The sequence below is a fragment of the Xenopus laevis genome, chromosome 1L, assembly GCF_017654675.1.
Source record: "Xenopus laevis strain J_2021 chromosome 1L, Xenopus_laevis_v10.1, whole genome shotgun sequence".
Taxonomy (NCBI): domain Eukaryota; kingdom Metazoa; phylum Chordata; class Amphibia; order Anura; family Pipidae; genus Xenopus; species Xenopus laevis.
Genome location: NC_054371.1, coordinates 202405436 through 202422925, shown reverse-complemented (window position 1 = coordinate 202422925; position 17490 = coordinate 202405436). Strand labels below are relative to the sequence as shown.

At 40.5% G+C, this 17490-nt stretch overlaps 1 protein-coding gene across 1 annotated transcript in view; it reads left to right on the top strand.

Moving 5' to 3' along the window:
- The window catches only part of dmgdh.L (dimethylglycine dehydrogenase L homeolog), a 34218-nt gene extending 17911 nt beyond the window's left edge, over positions 1-16307 (top strand). The window contains exons 10-16 of the mRNA NM_001093616.1: positions 724-889; positions 2710-2840; positions 3502-3719; positions 6263-6420; positions 7215-7274; positions 13900-14034; positions 14915-16307. Of these exons, the coding sequence (NP_001087085.1) occupies positions 724-889; positions 2710-2840; positions 3502-3719; positions 6263-6420; positions 7215-7274; positions 13900-14034; positions 14915-15121 (1075 nt within the window). The 3' untranslated portion in view covers positions 15122-16307. The remainder of the gene's footprint in view (positions 1-723; positions 890-2709; positions 2841-3501; positions 3720-6262; positions 6421-7214; positions 7275-13899; positions 14035-14914) is intronic.
- The last annotated feature ends 1183 nt before the right edge of the window (positions 16308-17490 follow it).

Genomic DNA, 17490 nt, shown 5'->3' with positions numbered 1-17490 from the left:
AGATTGTTGTGTAATATTCATGTTGCAGGACTTCCTTTTTCTTATGGAGATACTAACTCAACTTATAGACACGAATACATCTAAATACTATCAAATAAAAATTCAGCATTGTTTCTGAAATAAACACATTGATGTTCACTATCTCTCTCCGTTTCTCTTCATTCTCTCTTCATGCAGGAGTTGGGTGTTAGATAATTATTGACAGTTAGATCCAATATATCTTATAGGGGGGGCTCCTTTTTCCTAGAAGATGTATTAGAGCTCACTCTATTAAAATCACCAGACATCATGTCTCTCTACATGCAGAATTTGTGCAAAAGGCAGTTATTTTGTTAGATTTTGATTGTACTGGAATCAGTTATTTGAGTGAGCGCTAATACATCTGCTAAGAAAGGAAGCCCCCCTATAAGATATATTGGATCTAACGGTCAATGAATATCTGACACCCAACTCCTGTATGAAGACAGAATGAAGAGAAACAGATGCTGAGAGAAGAATAGTGAATATAAACTTGATTATTTCAGAAACGCAGAATATTAAGAATACATTTCTTATTTCAGTATGATGGAGGTTATGTTACGTTTTCATTTAAATCTCAAAGGTCAATAAAATGACAAATGGTGCAAACAAACACAACCGCATCTTGCCTGATAAGGTAGACATTAGTTTTAATTTTGTGATCGCAGATGGGTGGCCTCAGTTCTCAACAGCTTTTTCTTCCAGACCAAGTTTTCACAGAACAAACTGGTTTGAGCCCGTGCGGCGTGAATATAAACAGGTCATGGAGAAGGTCGGAGTGATTGATCTCACCCCGTTTGGCAAGTTTACGGTAAAAGGAAAAGATTCCATAAATCTCCTGGACCATCTATTTGCCAATACCATTCCAAAGGTAAAAATCTGTACATTATTGAGTTATGTAAATGGGCACCATTGCAACCGTAGACTCATACCCCAATGCTGTCCCCCCATCCATCGCAGTATGTCTGTCCTCAAATCAGGGAGAGAGGCAGTGGGATCATTAGAACCAGCACTGAATATAAAAGGAAGGTCTCTTGGACTGGTTATGTATCACACAGGGGTTGACAAATCCCCTGGATGTTGGTAATATTTACACCCTGCTTACCTTTTAAAAGATTAAAGCATCTTGAAATTTTTGTATGCCATGTGTTTTTCAAATTAATCTGCATCGTGTTCTGTCCCCTTATAGTTTGAAATGTTAAATTCCCGCCGACCCTAGAAAAATCTTGGTTGCCAGGCATTACTCACAATAGACAGCAGTTTACATTTCAGGCTAGAATAAAGCACCATGTGTTGTGTTCATCAAGAGAACATGGAAGGGATCGTTTATGATGAGCTAAGGATCAGTGTAGGAGCACTAAGTACACACAATTGAGAACTTTAGAGCCCTATGCACTATGCACTTGCACACCTAGCCCTTCCATCTGTGCTCTGCCCCTTGTGCCAGATTAATAATCCACTGCAATGAGCTGAACGCATCCCAAAAGTCTCACTGTATGTAATACCTGCATTAATCAGATGGTAAGTACTAGGCCTTGTATATTTCTTACTTATTATTCTTAATAATAAGAAATGTGCAGTCTAGGGTCATACCAGGAGATGCCCATGCGCTACTTACCTTCTTCAACCCTGTATGCAGTCCTGCATGAAAAGAGAGGCCCATCTATCTTCACTTCATTCTGGGACCTGTAGATTCTAAATGCACTTCTGATAGGTGCAGTATTTACATCTTGCCCCATATTTGTTTGGAATTTGTAGAGCAGGATGCTGGCAGGCACCAACTTATAGTCTTAGGAAGATGTTTAATTCTATGTTGCTTTATTTTCTTTTGCTGCAGTTCAGTTCCATGTTAACCAGTAGTTAACTGGTGTAGTTTTCTGATTATTTTTCTAGTGTAGCCATTTGGTGACTTGTTACTTCGATTTCTGCAATTTCCCTACAAACTGTATATATTATTTGCTGCAGAGCATGGTTAATGAACCTGACCTTGTGTTTGCCCTAGGATTCTTGCAAAATGCCCATTGCTCCAGTATCCTATCATTGTGAAATACTGAACCCTGGTACATATGCAATAACTGTTTCTTACCTGCCCCTAAATGACATTACTTAGTTGATTATCGGTTTTTTTTAACAGAATTCCGGCATTTTATTGTCCTGCCATAAGTAAAAGATGTTAAACTACATCAAAACGTTTGCACCAGTACAGTAACCCACAGCAACCAACCTGTTTATTCAGACTAGTGCTTTTTAGATAATAATCTTTAACTAGTAAGATGTTGGCTTTCGTTATTTTCTCTGCACTTCTCTGCTCAAGCTGATTGGTTACTTTGAATGAATCAGCTTACTGTTACTGTTAAGTGGTGGCCTTTAATACTAATTATGATAGGGTTACGGGTAAATAATCCTTTGTGCAAAACACACAATAATCACCCAATAACAATGTAAAAAAAACAGTGCAGGGATCACTGTAACCACCACTTGCTTGAAAGCTGCTACATCTTCAGTTTATACCTGATATTAAATATCTGCTTTATTGGCATTTGAGTGTACGGTAAGTGTTTATATAGAAGGATAATGGCCAGTCTGGTGCCCCTCTATGGTGCCCTGTGCAAGTGTGGTATACTCCAGAGGCTGCCATGAGTAAAAGCATACCAGTTATATACATTAGTAACACTGGTCTCCTATACACAGGTGGGTTTTACTAACATAAGCCACATGCTAACTCCAAGAGGCCAAGTGTATGCTGAGCTCACAGTCTCACAGCTCTCTCCTTGTGAGTTCCTTCTAATTACTGGGTCTGGATCCGAACTTCATGATTTAAGGTTTGTGTTTCATGGGCATTATATATATATACATATATGCATGGCCTTATCACAAAGTTGCTGGTGTATTCGACCAGTATAGACCTTTGAATAATGCGCAAAGGAAGGGGACACAAGCCACCCTAGAGCCCTGTATTTAATGTCTTGTGATTTTGCTCAATGCATTTTCAGCATTAAATCTGAAATTCTGTGCATCACTAATTTCCCCATAACTGCCTGGTTTTGTAACCCTAGTTGCCCCTGTCTGTGGGGCTCCACTAACGAATATTCAGGATAAAGGGTAGACGGTCCTAATAGGACCCTCTAAAGGCAACTATAGCTGCATGTATAAAGCCCATTGGTGTGAAGTGTATCCCGGAGCACAGTCTACAGATCATACACACAGAAACCACACTGCCACTTCGCAACTGTTCATTTATAGAAAGTCATCACGTGATAGGAACAGTTTTATCAGAGTATTTTAACCACAGAATTCTGTACCAAGATCTCATGCCCTGAGCTATTAGCTACTATAGCAGTGTACAAGCTATTTAAATAAAAAAGGGTAACTTAAAAGGGAACTATTTCTTCACTTCTGTTTTTCTCTTGACTGAAATTAACGGGATGAATGAACAGTAATGAAGGCCATTTTTGTGATGAGTTTGTTGGCTTGTATTTGCAGGTGGATTGAAGAGGTTGTAGCAGAAGGGAAATATAGAGTAGATATAGCCAATGTGACCGATGAGATTGGAGTTCTGGGTATAGCGGGACCCTTGGCCCGGAAGGTCCTACAGAAACTCACATCTGATGACCTGAGTAATACATCTTTCAAGTTTCTTCAGTCTAGGAAACTAAATATTGCTGGAATCCCTGTAACCGCCATACGGATTTCATACACAGGTGAGATAATTTGTGTAAAACCATCTTCTGTCCAATTATTATAATATGATTTAAATAGGGCCTATGATTAAGGGATGTTCCTGAAACGCAATATGTATCCATTACACTCCAGCCACCTGTTTTTTAATGGTTTAATAAACAGCAGTTTTTACTTAATGAGGTGGTGTGCCCATTCAGTTTTTTAGTTCTGGATTTATGCAGTTGAGGAGTCCCGCATGGTTTTGTGCACACTGAATCCTCTGCAGTCCCTCTGGGACAATTTGGGAAGGGAGCTTGGGTGAGTCTATATTTAGCTGTTGTTAACACTTAATACCCCTTCCCCAGCTGATATGTGATTCACCAGTCTTTCAGCTAGCTTTCTAACGTGTTTCTAACATGGTCTAAGTATGTGGCTTTTCTTAATTGATAAAGAAAGGTCTTTTAACTTGGGGTGCCAAAAGTTAGGCATCCCCAAGTGATCGCATGTAGTTACCTGAAACCCCGGGTCAGTGCACCTATTAGGAGAAAACTGCACCAGCGCAGTAGCACGAAGAGCCGAACTTTAATGAAAAAAAGCCAGCTATTTCGTTCTACTGTGCATGCATCTGCCCCGGGAAATTAGAAGAAAGAAGATGCCGGAAGACGACCGCTCCATTGTGCTCGTTGGAAGAATCCCGGGATGGTGCACCTATTAGGAGAAAACTGCACCGGCCTGGCCTCAAGTACACTTGAGGGTGCCTAACTTTTGGCACCAAAAGTAAAAAGACCTTTCCTTCTCCTTTAATAGTTTTCCTGACGGATACCTGCCCAAAAATTGTCCAGACATTTATCAGGCAGGTTATAAAGGACCACACTTGCTCACTGATGTGAACCTCTGCTAAGAGGGCTACTTAGGGCTGTATTATGACCCCATCATTGACCTGGAAACCATATTCAAAGGAAAAAAAAAATCACTGCAGTATGGCAACAATCATTTACCTTGTTCCCTGGCTATCACTTTTGTTCACTGAAACCGGGCTATACTCCCAGAAGCAAAGGACTGCCATCTCTTGCCCACTTTCCAATGGCCCTTTGAGTTGTTAAGGGCCCTCAGTGGGGCGCTGTGCGGCAGTGTCTCACTGGTTAACGGGTGTCTCTTTAAAACTTTAAGAGCCAAATTTCCCGTTTTCAGTCTGTCAATTCAGTCTGTGCAATTGCGCTCTCTGTGCTAGCATTGTGGACCACCTGGATCCCCTCCAGTGCCAAAAAGGTGAGCTGTAGCAGCAAACCACCTCAGGACAGCAGAGGGGCCAGGATCACCCCTGTTTGATGTGAAAAATGAAATGCTGTTATTATACCGCTCGTGCTAGCAGTCCCTGATGGATGAAAGTACCACTGGGAAACTGCCAAAGATGGCGGTGTGAGACTGTTGGGAGAATACCCCAGGCTGGTGCATTTCTCAGTGAAGAACTGTAACCACCCCCAGTGATTTTCACTTACCTTGTCCTTTCAAATGTGCATTTTCTATGTTGAAAGAAAAGAAGGTGTTATTGAAAATAAGGCACAGGCGGTATTGGTCAGTACCAACAATTAATGTAAATTAGAAGAGCACATTCGTTTGTTTTTAAGGGTTTAGGTCAGGAGTGCCCATACTTTACTAATGTGAGGTCTACTTTTAGTGATGTTGTCACATTATGATCTACATCAGTGCTGTCCAACTTCTATGGTACCAAGGGCCAAAATTTTACTGGCCTATGTGGTGGAGGGCTGATAATGGAAGTCACACCCACTGTAAACCACACCCATATTACCACAGGGAATTTTGAGATCATATCCACATTAACGGTGGTAGCACACCAAAATCCCTCATCACTCATATGTGAAAATGTGAAGTCATGTTAAAACATACCTTTAAATCCATATGCCTCATCCTCCCCCATGGATAATACAACAACCCCCCAACACATGATTAAACACCTTAGGGGCCCCTATCAACAATTTCCAAATGCTAATAAACCCCAAGAACAAACCCCTAACAGGCTTACATCCCACAGGTAGCAGGTCCGGACTGAGAATGAAAATAGGCCCTGGCATTTCAGGTACACAGAGGCCCAAGCGGCCCACAAAGAGGCCCAAACAGCCCCACCAGCCCACTAAATACTGACTTTCTATGGGACCTTATAGCAGCCCCTCTGGCATTTGCAAGAACCCACAGATTGCCAGTCCGGGCCTGACAGGTAGAGTAGGGCAAGTAGAGAATGGCACACACAAGCAGCACTGGGCAAGCAGTTGGACAGCCCTGATCTACATCCATAAAAGCATTGTTTTTATTCTGTTCCATGGAAAATATTACTTAGATACTGATAAATGGGAAAATGTATATTGTTATATTTAACAAACTGAAACCAATATTTCTTATCTACTGCTCACAAGCTAAAGGTCTACTGGTAGATCCCTATCTACCTTTTGGGCACCCCTGGTTTAGGTAGTTGCATTGGAGTACACATGAATGCTGTTCATCTATCTGTATGCGCTGTTTGACAATAAAGAAAGATATTACATTTACTATGTGCCTTTTGCCGCAGGTGAGCTTGGCTGGGAGCTTTATCACAAGAGACAGGATACACATGCCCTGTACTGTGCCCTCATGCAAGCTGGCCAAGAAGAGGGAATTGATAACTTTGGGACATATGCCATGAATGCTCTGAGACTAGAGAAAGGATTCCGTGCTTGGGGAGCAGAGGTAACTGGGTGCTTCTTATGGATTGTCTTGTGTTGTTTGTAGACAGCAGGATATCCCCCTTTAACAGGGCTTTAAAAATATAAAAGCAGCTTAGTAATGTTGTTTTTTTACAGGTATGGGATCCCGTTATACAAAAAGCTCTAAATTACGGGAAAGCCATCTTCCATAGGCTCTATGTTCATTAAATAATTTAAAAATGTTTAAATTGTTTCCTTTTTCTCTGTAATAATAAAACAGTACCTTGTACTTGATCCTAACTAAGATATAATGAATCCTTATTTGAGGCAAAACAATCCAATTGAGTTTATTTAATGTTTAAATGATTTTTCAGTAGGCTTAAAGTATTGAGATCTAAATTACAGAAAGATCCCTTATCTGGTAAACCCCACGTACCGAGTATTATGGATAATAGATCCCACACCTGTACATGTATGGGACCTGTTATCCAGAATGCTCGAGACCTGGGGTTTTCCGGATAACGGATCTTTCGGTAATTTAGGTCTTCATGCCTTAAGTCTACTAGAAATTAATTTAAACATTAAATAAACCCAATTGGTTTTGTTTCCAATAAGGATTAATTATATCATAGTTGGGATCAAGTACAAGCTACTGTTTAATTATTACAGAGAAAAAGGAAATCATTTTTAAAAATTTGGATTATATGGATAAAATGGAGTCTATGGGAGACAGCCATTCTGTAATTTGGAGCTTTCTGGATATCGGGTTTCCGGATAAGGGATCCTATACCTGTAGTACATTTTACCCAGAGTCATTGATTTTTTTTCCTTTAACAGATGAATTGTGACACCAACCCCCTGGAGGCTGGCCTGCAATATTTCATAAAGTTAAACAAGGTAAGTGGGCATTCATTCCAACCATAAAACCATCTCATAAGAATCATATACCCTTAGTGACAATGAAAGCCCTCATACATGACATGGGGGCCTTATTTTTCAAAGTTCGAATTTATCTGACTATTTTAAGTAAAAAAGTCAGACCAAACTAGAATCCACGATTGCACCTTATTTATTATTAAAAGAAAATCACGATTTTATTGGATGGGGGACAAAAAAATCGAGAGAAAATCTGAATTGTACTATTTTTTCGGATTTCTTTTCCCGAATCATTCGTTTTTTTCAGACTTTTTCCTCGAAAAGGCTGAATTTTTCAGATTTTTGCCCAAAAAGGCTAATTCCAGCAGAGACCACAGAAACTTCCAAATAGGAAAGGGACCTCTCCCATAGACTTATACAACCTCTGTAGTTTTTTTAGGATTTTATAGTTAAAAAAATCCCAGGCGTTCCCATAAATCTGGGCCTGTTTGTTCTATAGCGTAGGATAGAGAGGAAGAAAAAATAATTCATCACATTACCCTTCCCAGTTAAATCCTCTACAAAAGTAACTCTTGCTTTTCTTTAATCATGAGACGCAGATGGCAGCTGGGGTAAGGAAGATATACAGAGCTAACCCCAGTGGATGAGAGGGAGCAGGGTAAAATAAAGAGAGTTTTTTTTTAATTAAAAATAGGAAGAACTCTCTCTCTCTGTACATATACACAGTATAGCAGAACACAGGTCCATGTTGCCCCTTTCCCACAGTTTCAGTGTACAGTACTGCCATCTGGTACCTGTTCATAGGAATACAGGTTCAGTGACTGTTTATTTTAATATAGTTATACTGGGCAGCACTGCCCTCTGGTGGTTTCTATTAGGCAGGCATCTTTTCCTTATTATATTATAGCTGATGTCATTTCTGTCACATGACACACTGAAATTGTGTATTATAATAAATAAATGACCCCCTGTTGCAAAATATGAGGATATTAGAAGTTCCATGATCTGTGTAAAAACATATCAATTTTATTTGGTCATGGAACTAATCTGTAACTTTTTACGAGAGGGGGTACTTTATTCACTATATAACAAAACATATTGTTAATTATTAAATACAAATCCCCAACCTGTAAAAAACAAGTATGCACAGTATAAGCTTGTAGCCATCTAAGTGGGATGGGATGAGGGTATGGGTGAGTCTTTTACTAGTAGCTTGACAAAGAGGTGGATCTTGGCAGTATACAGTCTGTTTTGCCGTTACGGTTGATGTGACGAGATGGAAACAGATTAATCATAGACAAGAAACAGACTGACAGTCTGTGGTTTCTATATAGGTATTGAGCCAATTTGTTTTTTGTATGCTGCTGTTCCGCAAGTTTGTAACAATTATCTACATTTAATGAATAAAGTGAAGAGGCAGGTAATTGGAAACAAAAGAGATACGTTTCCACCTGTCGCTTCAAAGCAAACCAGTTCGGTCGGCACCATAGCAAATTAAAGAAAGTTAAAATGTAACTTTTATTATGTTCTGCCGGTAAAAACGCTCGTGTATATATATATATATATATACACACCCACTGCACTGCTGGCAGTGCTGGACTATGTCCATAAAATATATTATTAAAAACTGCAAGCAGTGGACACGTGGTTTGTCTGAGCAATGACAGTTCCTCTGCCCATAGCTACAGTATTGTAAAGATTAGGGTGATTCAGTCTCCCATTCCCTCCCTTCAAAGAATTCCCTCCGAGCAACTCTGCCTATCTACGTAGGGACTTGGTGGGAGCTAGGTATCCCACGGTCCACCTATGCCAGCCCAACGCGTTTCGCTGACTTGTTCAGCTTCATCAGGGGCATAAATGAAGAGCACGCTACATTTTAATGTTTAAATAGGGAAATTCCTTTAGTTCCGGGTGTCCGAAAACTCACGAGACTTCAATGCGCGACTTCCAGTATGTGCAGCAAGATCCGCTGCTGTAGTGTCAGAAGCGCTGAATGTATTTAACCCATGTGGTACCTAAGGATCGTGGGTTGTACCCATCAGGTGGTAGCTAGTACGAAGAGCCCTAGCAATGGTCATGCATTGTATAATATCGCCATACATCGCATTCATAAGAGGAGAGGACTATGTGGGTTGTAATTTGTTATAATTCATGTGACTGACAATAAACGTTTAACTTTACTTAAACAACAGAGGGTTTATTTATGGATGTAGATGTTTCCAGAATGTCTAATGAGCTAAATTGAGTATTTTTTGGAGCACGTTCAGGTAAGTTGTCCCACCATTTGTAAAATTTTATTATAAGGCTGCAAATTATAGGAAAGGAATGAAACCTTCATTCAATCCATTGGGGGCTTTACTATTGAGCCAATAGATCCACTTGGCTTCACATTGAAGAAGTTTCCTATCACGATCCTTAGGTACCGCACGGGTTAAATACATTCAGCGCTTCTGACACTACAGCAGCGGATCTTGCTGCACATACCGAAAGTCGTGCATTGAAGTCTCGCGAGTTTTCGGACACCCGGAACTGAAGGAATTTTCCTATTTAAACATTAAAATGTAGCGCGTTCTTCACTTATGCCCCTGATGAAGCCGAACAAGTTGGCAAAACGCGTTGGGCTGGCATAGGTGGACTGTGGGATACCTAGCTCCCACCAAGTCCCTACGTAGATAGGCAGAGTTGCTCGGAGGGAATTCTTGGAAGGGAGGGAATGGGAGATGGTGCACTGAAACACCCTAATCTTTACAATACTGTAGCTATGGGAAGAGGAACTGTCATTGCTCAGACAAACCACGTGTCAACTGCTTGCAGTTTTTAATAATATATTTTATGGACATAGTCCAGCACTGCCAGCAGTGCAGCTGGGCAGTGGGTGTGTATATATGAGTTTTTACTGGCAGAACATAATAAAAGTTACATTTTAACTTTCTTTCATTTGCTATGCTGCTGACCTGGTTTGCTTTGAAGCGACAGGTGGAAACGTATCTCTTTTGTTTCCAGTTACCTGCCACTTCACTTTATTCGTTACAAGCCTGTGGTTTCTGGCAGATGCCAGAGGGGCTGCACTAAGCTGCCATAGACAGTCACTATTAACTGGGCTGGTGGTGGTGGGATGCTCTTTAGGCTTCTCTTTTGGCTGTTTGTGCCTCTTAAATGCCAGTCCCTATTTTGATTCTCAGTCCAGACCTGTCATAGAATAACCTCAGACAGAGTGCAGAATCAACAGGGTTAATGAGCATGCTGTCCACTGCAATATTATATGTTGGAGGAAGGACCAAGTTTTGGTTGATGATTAGTTGCATTTTAGTTAGGTGTGAGATGAGATTGATTCATCTAGAAGGATATTGCTAGAGGGCTAGTCTGTATCCAAGATGTGAGCTAATAGCGGCGCAGATGCTGTTTTCAAACAAACATCAACTTCAATAAACATTTGTAAAAGGAGACCACTGTCAACACAAAGCAGGGCCGGGCCAAGTCGGCCGGGCTCCCACCACACAAGAGTGCATGAACTGTGAGACCAGGAATGCTACAAGCAGGGCCGGGCTGCACCGATCGGACGCCCAAGGCAACCCTGTTGACTAACCCCGCCCCCCCGCATATGCACACGATCGCACATGCGCCATAGCAGAGGGGAAGCGAGAGGGCAGGAGATGCAGAATGAAGCAGAAGGGCAGGGGAGGAGGTAGGCAGTAGGCGAGAGCGGCAGATGGGAGTGCAGCCGGACTAGGGACAGGCAGAAGACCCTTGAACAGGCACCTGCAGAGCGCCCCTACATTGTTGCGCCCCAGGCAGGTGCCTATTCTGCCTACCCCTAGTTCTGGCCCTGACTACAAGAAGATCCTGCAGTGAGAGGAGAAGCATCAGGACTAGGGGTAAATGATGCAAGAGGTACATGCCTAGTGCCCCCTCCACCGCTGCACCCTAGGCACATACCTCTTCTACCTACCCTTAGTTCCGGCCCTGACTCAAAAGCTAATGCCACACGGGGCACATTCAGCCTCTCCGCTGCATCTGTCTTTTCCTGTGACTGCACCCGGAATCACCGTGTTGGGCCGTGTGTAAGCCGAGTGAATCAGCCCTGTGTGGCATTATACATTCTTGTTCTGCATAAGCTCCATTCACTGACAGTATCCAGAGTATCCAGATGCTCACTACAGCTTTCAGAGTAAGAACTTAAAGGGGTTCTTCAACTTTACATTAACTTTTAGGGGCCTATTTATTTAGCCTGAAATTTTTTAAGGGAAAAAAAAATCTGAATTTTTAGAGGGTGGGAAACTTTTCTCGAATTTTTCGAGATTTATTATGCTCCAAACTGCTAAAAATCCGAATCTGAAAATATTTCAGCTAAAACCTGTCAGTCATGTAAAAGTCAATGACAGATGTCCGTTTTACAATTCGAAGATTTTTTTTTCTTTCATGATTTTCGAGGTTTTCAAGCAACAATTCGAAAAACGTGCACGGTTTTATTGAGACTTTTTCCTGCATGTACAATTTTCAGTCGGATTTTATCGTAAATTATGCGAAATCGTGTTTGGGAGTTAAATTCGAGTTTTAATAAATAACCCCGTTAGTATGATGTAGAGAGTGATATTCTGAGATATAATCTGCAATTGGTTAATTTTTTTTATTATTTGTGGTTTTTGAGTTATATTTTTGCTCATCAGCTCTCCAGTTTGCAGTTTTAGCAATCTGGTTGCTAGGGTCCAAACTATCCTAGCAACCATGCAGTGCTTTGAATAAGAGACTGGAATATAAATAGGAGAGGGCCTGAATAGAAAGATGAGTAAGTAAAAGTAGTCATAACAATACATTTGTAGCCTTACAGAGCATTTGTTTTTTATATGGGGTCAGTGAACCCCATTTGAAAGCTGGAAAGAGACAGAAAAAACAAGGCAAATAAAAACTATAAAAAAGAAATAATGAAGACCAATGGAAAAGTTGCTTAGAATTGGCCATTCTGTAACATACTAAAAGTTAATTTGTAGGAGAACCACCCATTTAAGCGTGCGAATATAAACTTCATCTTTTATGTGTCACTGTTATATAATGCACAAGCTCTTTTGTCTACAGGACAATTCCCAATACAGTTATTAGACTTTGTATAACACGCTTGGTGGACCAAGAAGCCCAAACACGCACAAGGACAATATACTTAGTACAAAAAGAGCTGTTTTACGCAACAGTGCAATACATAACACGTGGTATGCATTGTCATATTGTACTGAACCTGCTCAGTTCGGTTCATTTACACACCCCATTGCAAGATCATTGCCAAAGAATAATGTTGGTTATTTCCAGAACCTCTGTGGTGGGAAATTGCCAGAAATGAGCAGTATTAGCAAGCCATATAGAAAGAACCTGGCCCAGGGATGCTGCATAGGTAGATAAAGGCTGAATGTGGAAGCTGTAGAGGGCGTATTCCAACAAGGGCAGGGTGCAAAGTGCAAAATAAGGGCAGAAAAGGGAGCTAGGATAAAATATTTGTGAGGCAAAAATGAATGAACCTGTAATAGGTAAAAATTAAGAGAGTACACCCATCCTATCAAAAGTGAATGAGCCTAAAATCTTACAATAATCAATCACAAAGACATATAGGACCCATAAAAGCCTAATAATGCAAACATAAATATTGACAAGATATAGAGTCAAATAAATACCGATAAGGGTAAATGTTAATTTAGGCCCTGAGGGCAGGGTTGCCACCTGTTCGGTTTTGACCCAGACAATCCGTTTTTTTGAAGGGCTGCCTGGCTCAAAACTGCCTGCCTGGTTTTCCAAAATAGGAAAAAAGGGCAGCATTCCCTGTGATCCCCCCACAACCTGCCCCTCTGCAACATTGTCACAAATATCAGTTTCCAATAACACATTTGTATGCCCTTCTCTCCTAGGAGGGGTGGGGGGATGATAAATGATCAAGTGGCATGTTTTAGAATGGGATGCTCAACTTTTCCTGTACTTAGGGCAGACTTAATGGCAAACCTATAGTTATTCATCCTTTCACTGTATTTAGTTTTAGCTCCTTCCACATAAACCAATCCACAGAAGCACCAATTCATATTAAATACAAATGCTTGTGCAGGATAGTCTATGACAGTGATCCCTAACCTGTGGCTTGTGAATAACATGTTGCTCACCAACCGCTTGGATGTTGCTCCCAGTGGCCTCAAAGCAGGTGCTTATTTTTGAATTCCAGGCTTGAAGGCAAGTTTTTATTGCATAAACCAAATGTACTGCCAAACAGAGTCTCTTGTAGGCTGTCAGGCCACTTAAGGGCTAAGAAATAGGCAATCATGGCCTTTATTTGGCACTCCGGGACTTTTTTTCATGCCTGTGTTGCTCCCCAACTCTATTTACATTTGAATGTGACTCACTGGTGAATAAGGTTGGGGACCCCTGGTCTATAGGATATCTTATATCTGATCACTATGTGGATGGCTAAAGATGGACAACCTGAGCATCTGAAACATCCATCCTCTAAAAAAACCATTAACCAGGTTCTAGGTTTCTTAGAGGGTTGAATATAAGCAGATCACCCAAGTTTATGGCCCTTCTGTAACCTATGTTTTCATAACCTCCCATCTAATCAGAATTGTCTGCATAAAGCCAAACCAGTTTCAGTATAGTTTTACCCTTTTTTCTGCAGCCAGCAGATTTTTTTGGCAAGCAAGCCTTGAAGGAAATAAAGGAAAAGGGGCTTCATCGGAAGTTGGTATATCTAACCGTAGATACAGCTAATGTGGATCCTGAGGGCAATGAGAGTGTATGGCACAATGGAAGGGTGAGTATCTGTTCAACATTTGGTTTTGTTTTCCAATATCATCAACTGTTCTCTCTGTTCTTTTCCTTGTTCTGCTCTAATTTTCCAAGCTAGACATTCTGTTACCTTCTGCAGTAAAGCCGTGACTCTTCTGCTCCTGAAGACACAAATGGCATCATTAATGACTGCTATACAGTGACTAGTGGAAACTCTAAAAGGATATTTTCCAGTATCAATGCTGAAATATAAAAGAGTACAGTTAATAAACGTAGATGATATTCTTTAATTTTCTCAGATAAACTGTGTCCACACTTCTGACTTTATTGGTCAATTCTGCTTATAGCAACATATCACCAAGGGGTACCCCAAGTTACAAAAAGTCGGCAAAAAGCTGCTCCTGGTTACTTTAAGGGGGTTGTTTACGAAAGTCCGAATTGAACTAATTTGTTAAACTAAGCTCGACCAACTCCCATCCACGATTTTACCTTATTTATCATTAAAATAACTCCAAAAAGTCAGGTTGGGAAAAAAAACTCAATAAAGTCGAGTGAAAAAAAGAATGATACAGTTTTTTCGGACTTTACTAATCGCAAATTTTATTACATTACCCCAGAGAGCGATTAATTTATTGGGTAAACACAGGTCTCTGAACTCTGTTTTGGAGAGCAAGTGCAAGAAACATGGAAAATTGTACCTGCTTTGGCACTTTGCACCCTACCCTGCAAGTAGTAAATGACCCATAATAACTAGTACTAGCTAGCAAAAATTTATGTTGATGGCAAAACCCCAGAAAACAACAGGTCACAGATATTCCAGATAACAGATCTTCTACTTGTATCATAAGTGTACTGTGATTAAGTGGTGAACTAATTGGGAAATAAACATGTTCTTTCATTCCTAGGTTGTTGGTAACACTACTTCTGGAAGCTACAGCTACAGCACCAATCAAAGTCTGGCATTTGCTTATGTACCTGTCGAACTTAGTGGCACTGGGCAGAAATTGGAGGTGGAACTTGTTGGTAATAACTATCCAGCCACTGTAGTGCAAGAGCCACTAGTACTGACTGAGCCCACCAGGAGCCGCAAGCAGAGAAGCGCTACAGTGTAATGGAAAGCAAAGGCTTCCTAATATAGAATTAATTACTATGTGATGTGCCACTCTTCTTCCAGTCCAGAATCAGAAGAGACACTGCAAATGGATAATACAGTGGTAGGCTCAAACCATTGAAAGATACAGATTAAAATTTATGTTATCCACTTACAGATCAATGAAGAGTAATCATAGACATACATACTAGTCATAAACAGACCATTAATTTTCATTATTGATCTCTCTCTCTGGAAGGCGTATTCAGTCAGGAAGTGCCTAACTAGTCTAGCACCCTAATGGGGAAATGTGTTAAAAGTCCCAAACTAGCAACTATACATTGACTTGAATAAGAGACTGGAATAGGAATAGGAGTAGCCTGAATAGATAGACAAGTAATAAAAAATATCAATAACAATAAATGTGTAGCCTAAAAGAGCATTTGTTTTTAGATGGGGTCAGTGACCCCCGATCTGAAAGCTGTAAAAAGTCAAAAGTAGTGGGCAAACAAAAAAAACTATAGAAAATAAACAATGTAGACCAATTGAAAAGTTGCTTAGAATTGGCCATTTTATAACATACTAAAAGTTTGCTTAAAGTTGAACCACCCCTTTAATGGTGCCTAATTCCTTTCTGGATTCCTAAAACTAATAATAAATCTGCACAAAGAAGCTTTGTGTTGTCCATTTCCCCCCACAAATTCTCCCAAACATCACAGGATACAGCTTTGTGCTTCTGAGAGAAAAGTGTTCACCACTGGTGATATACAGGGAGTTTCAGCCATTGTGTTTTAGTAGGGAAGAACTAATATGATGGCACTAAATATTGTCATATCGGTGACCTGAACCCCTGGCTTCCATGATGATAACAATCATGAAGTTGTGATCACGGCAGGATCATGATTTCAGTGAACGCAAGACTTTTAAAATTAGCATGGAGGTGCAGTGATTAACATTGCTGTGCTGGGGTTCAGGTTCAATTCCAGCCAGGACAAGATTTGTTCTCTACTGCTTGCATGGTTTTCCTTCCACACTCCAAAAACATACAGCAGGTTAATTGGCTTCTGAGAGAAGGGGACTTCATTGTGCATGCAACAGGGACCTCAGATTGTAAGCTCCACTGGGGCAGTGAATAATGTATAATCTCTGTAAAGTGCTGTGGAATAATAATTTCTGAAATTGATTCTACTTAAAGGTTATTAACCACTCTCCTGTGTACAACTAAATGTGTTTTTGTGAGTAGAACATCTATTGTTCTGTTTCATTGGATTATGAACCTGCATTGAATGCAGAAAAAAGCCCCCGATTCCAAGCAGCTGTGCTAAAACTCAGATATGGATGCTGGTGGGTACCACTAGGTAGAATAAAATGTAATCATATTAGCTCACATGTTTAGGTGTATTCAAATCTGTGTCTCAAAAAATACACCCATACATCTGTCGGTGCATATAATGTCCTGTTGGTCATTGGACTGATACTCTCACTCACTTACTTAGGGAGGTAGTTCTGTATCCACAGGAGAAACTTCCAGCATATTCAATTAAACCCAGGGCTGCCATCACAGTAGCCTTCAAAGAGCTGTTGTGCAGGTGTGCAGATTTACAATATTGTCTTGCCGAGCTTTCAGGTGCTTAACAGACTTAACAGGTGTAGGGGTAGCAATTAAAAACACACACACTGATCAATATTAGATAAGAATAATATATTGTAAAAAAATTAATACATCACCGATTGATTCCAAGCAACATTTAGCCAAACTTCCCTTGGCAGACACACAGGCTTGACAAAGGGCCTGTGTAGCCCGAAATATTGCCTAAGGCACTTTAAGTAAAGTTCTTCACTTTTTCAACAAAACCGGAGTGCTGCTGTTTTCATTGGATTCATGTAAGTTTGCCCTGGCAGGGGGTACAGCTTGCACACAGGGCTGCAAAGAGCTTGTTCTGCTTTTCAAGGCACACGTGAACTAAATTAATTGGAGATATAAGATTAATAGATGTGGTTCTAAATTATGTATAGGGACCTATTATCCAGAATGCTTGGAACCTGAGATTTTCCAGATAATGGATCATTCAATAATGTGGGTCTTCATACCTTAAGACTAATAGAAAATCATGTAAACATTAAATAAACCCGGGGGGGGGGTGTCCTGCATGGTTTCGGAGTAATACAATAAGGTATTGGCCAAAATGTTAGCATTACAGTTAGTACAAGTGATAGAATCACGGATCCTTCCAGACAAAACTAGGTTCATGCCTGGGAAAGCTACTTCTATCAATGTACTTAGGCTCTATACCAATATTGAATATTTAACCCTCACACAAAGAACCGGAGCAATAGCTGCACTTGATATTAGGAAGGCTTTTGATTTCCTTCACTGGGATTTCCTGTGGG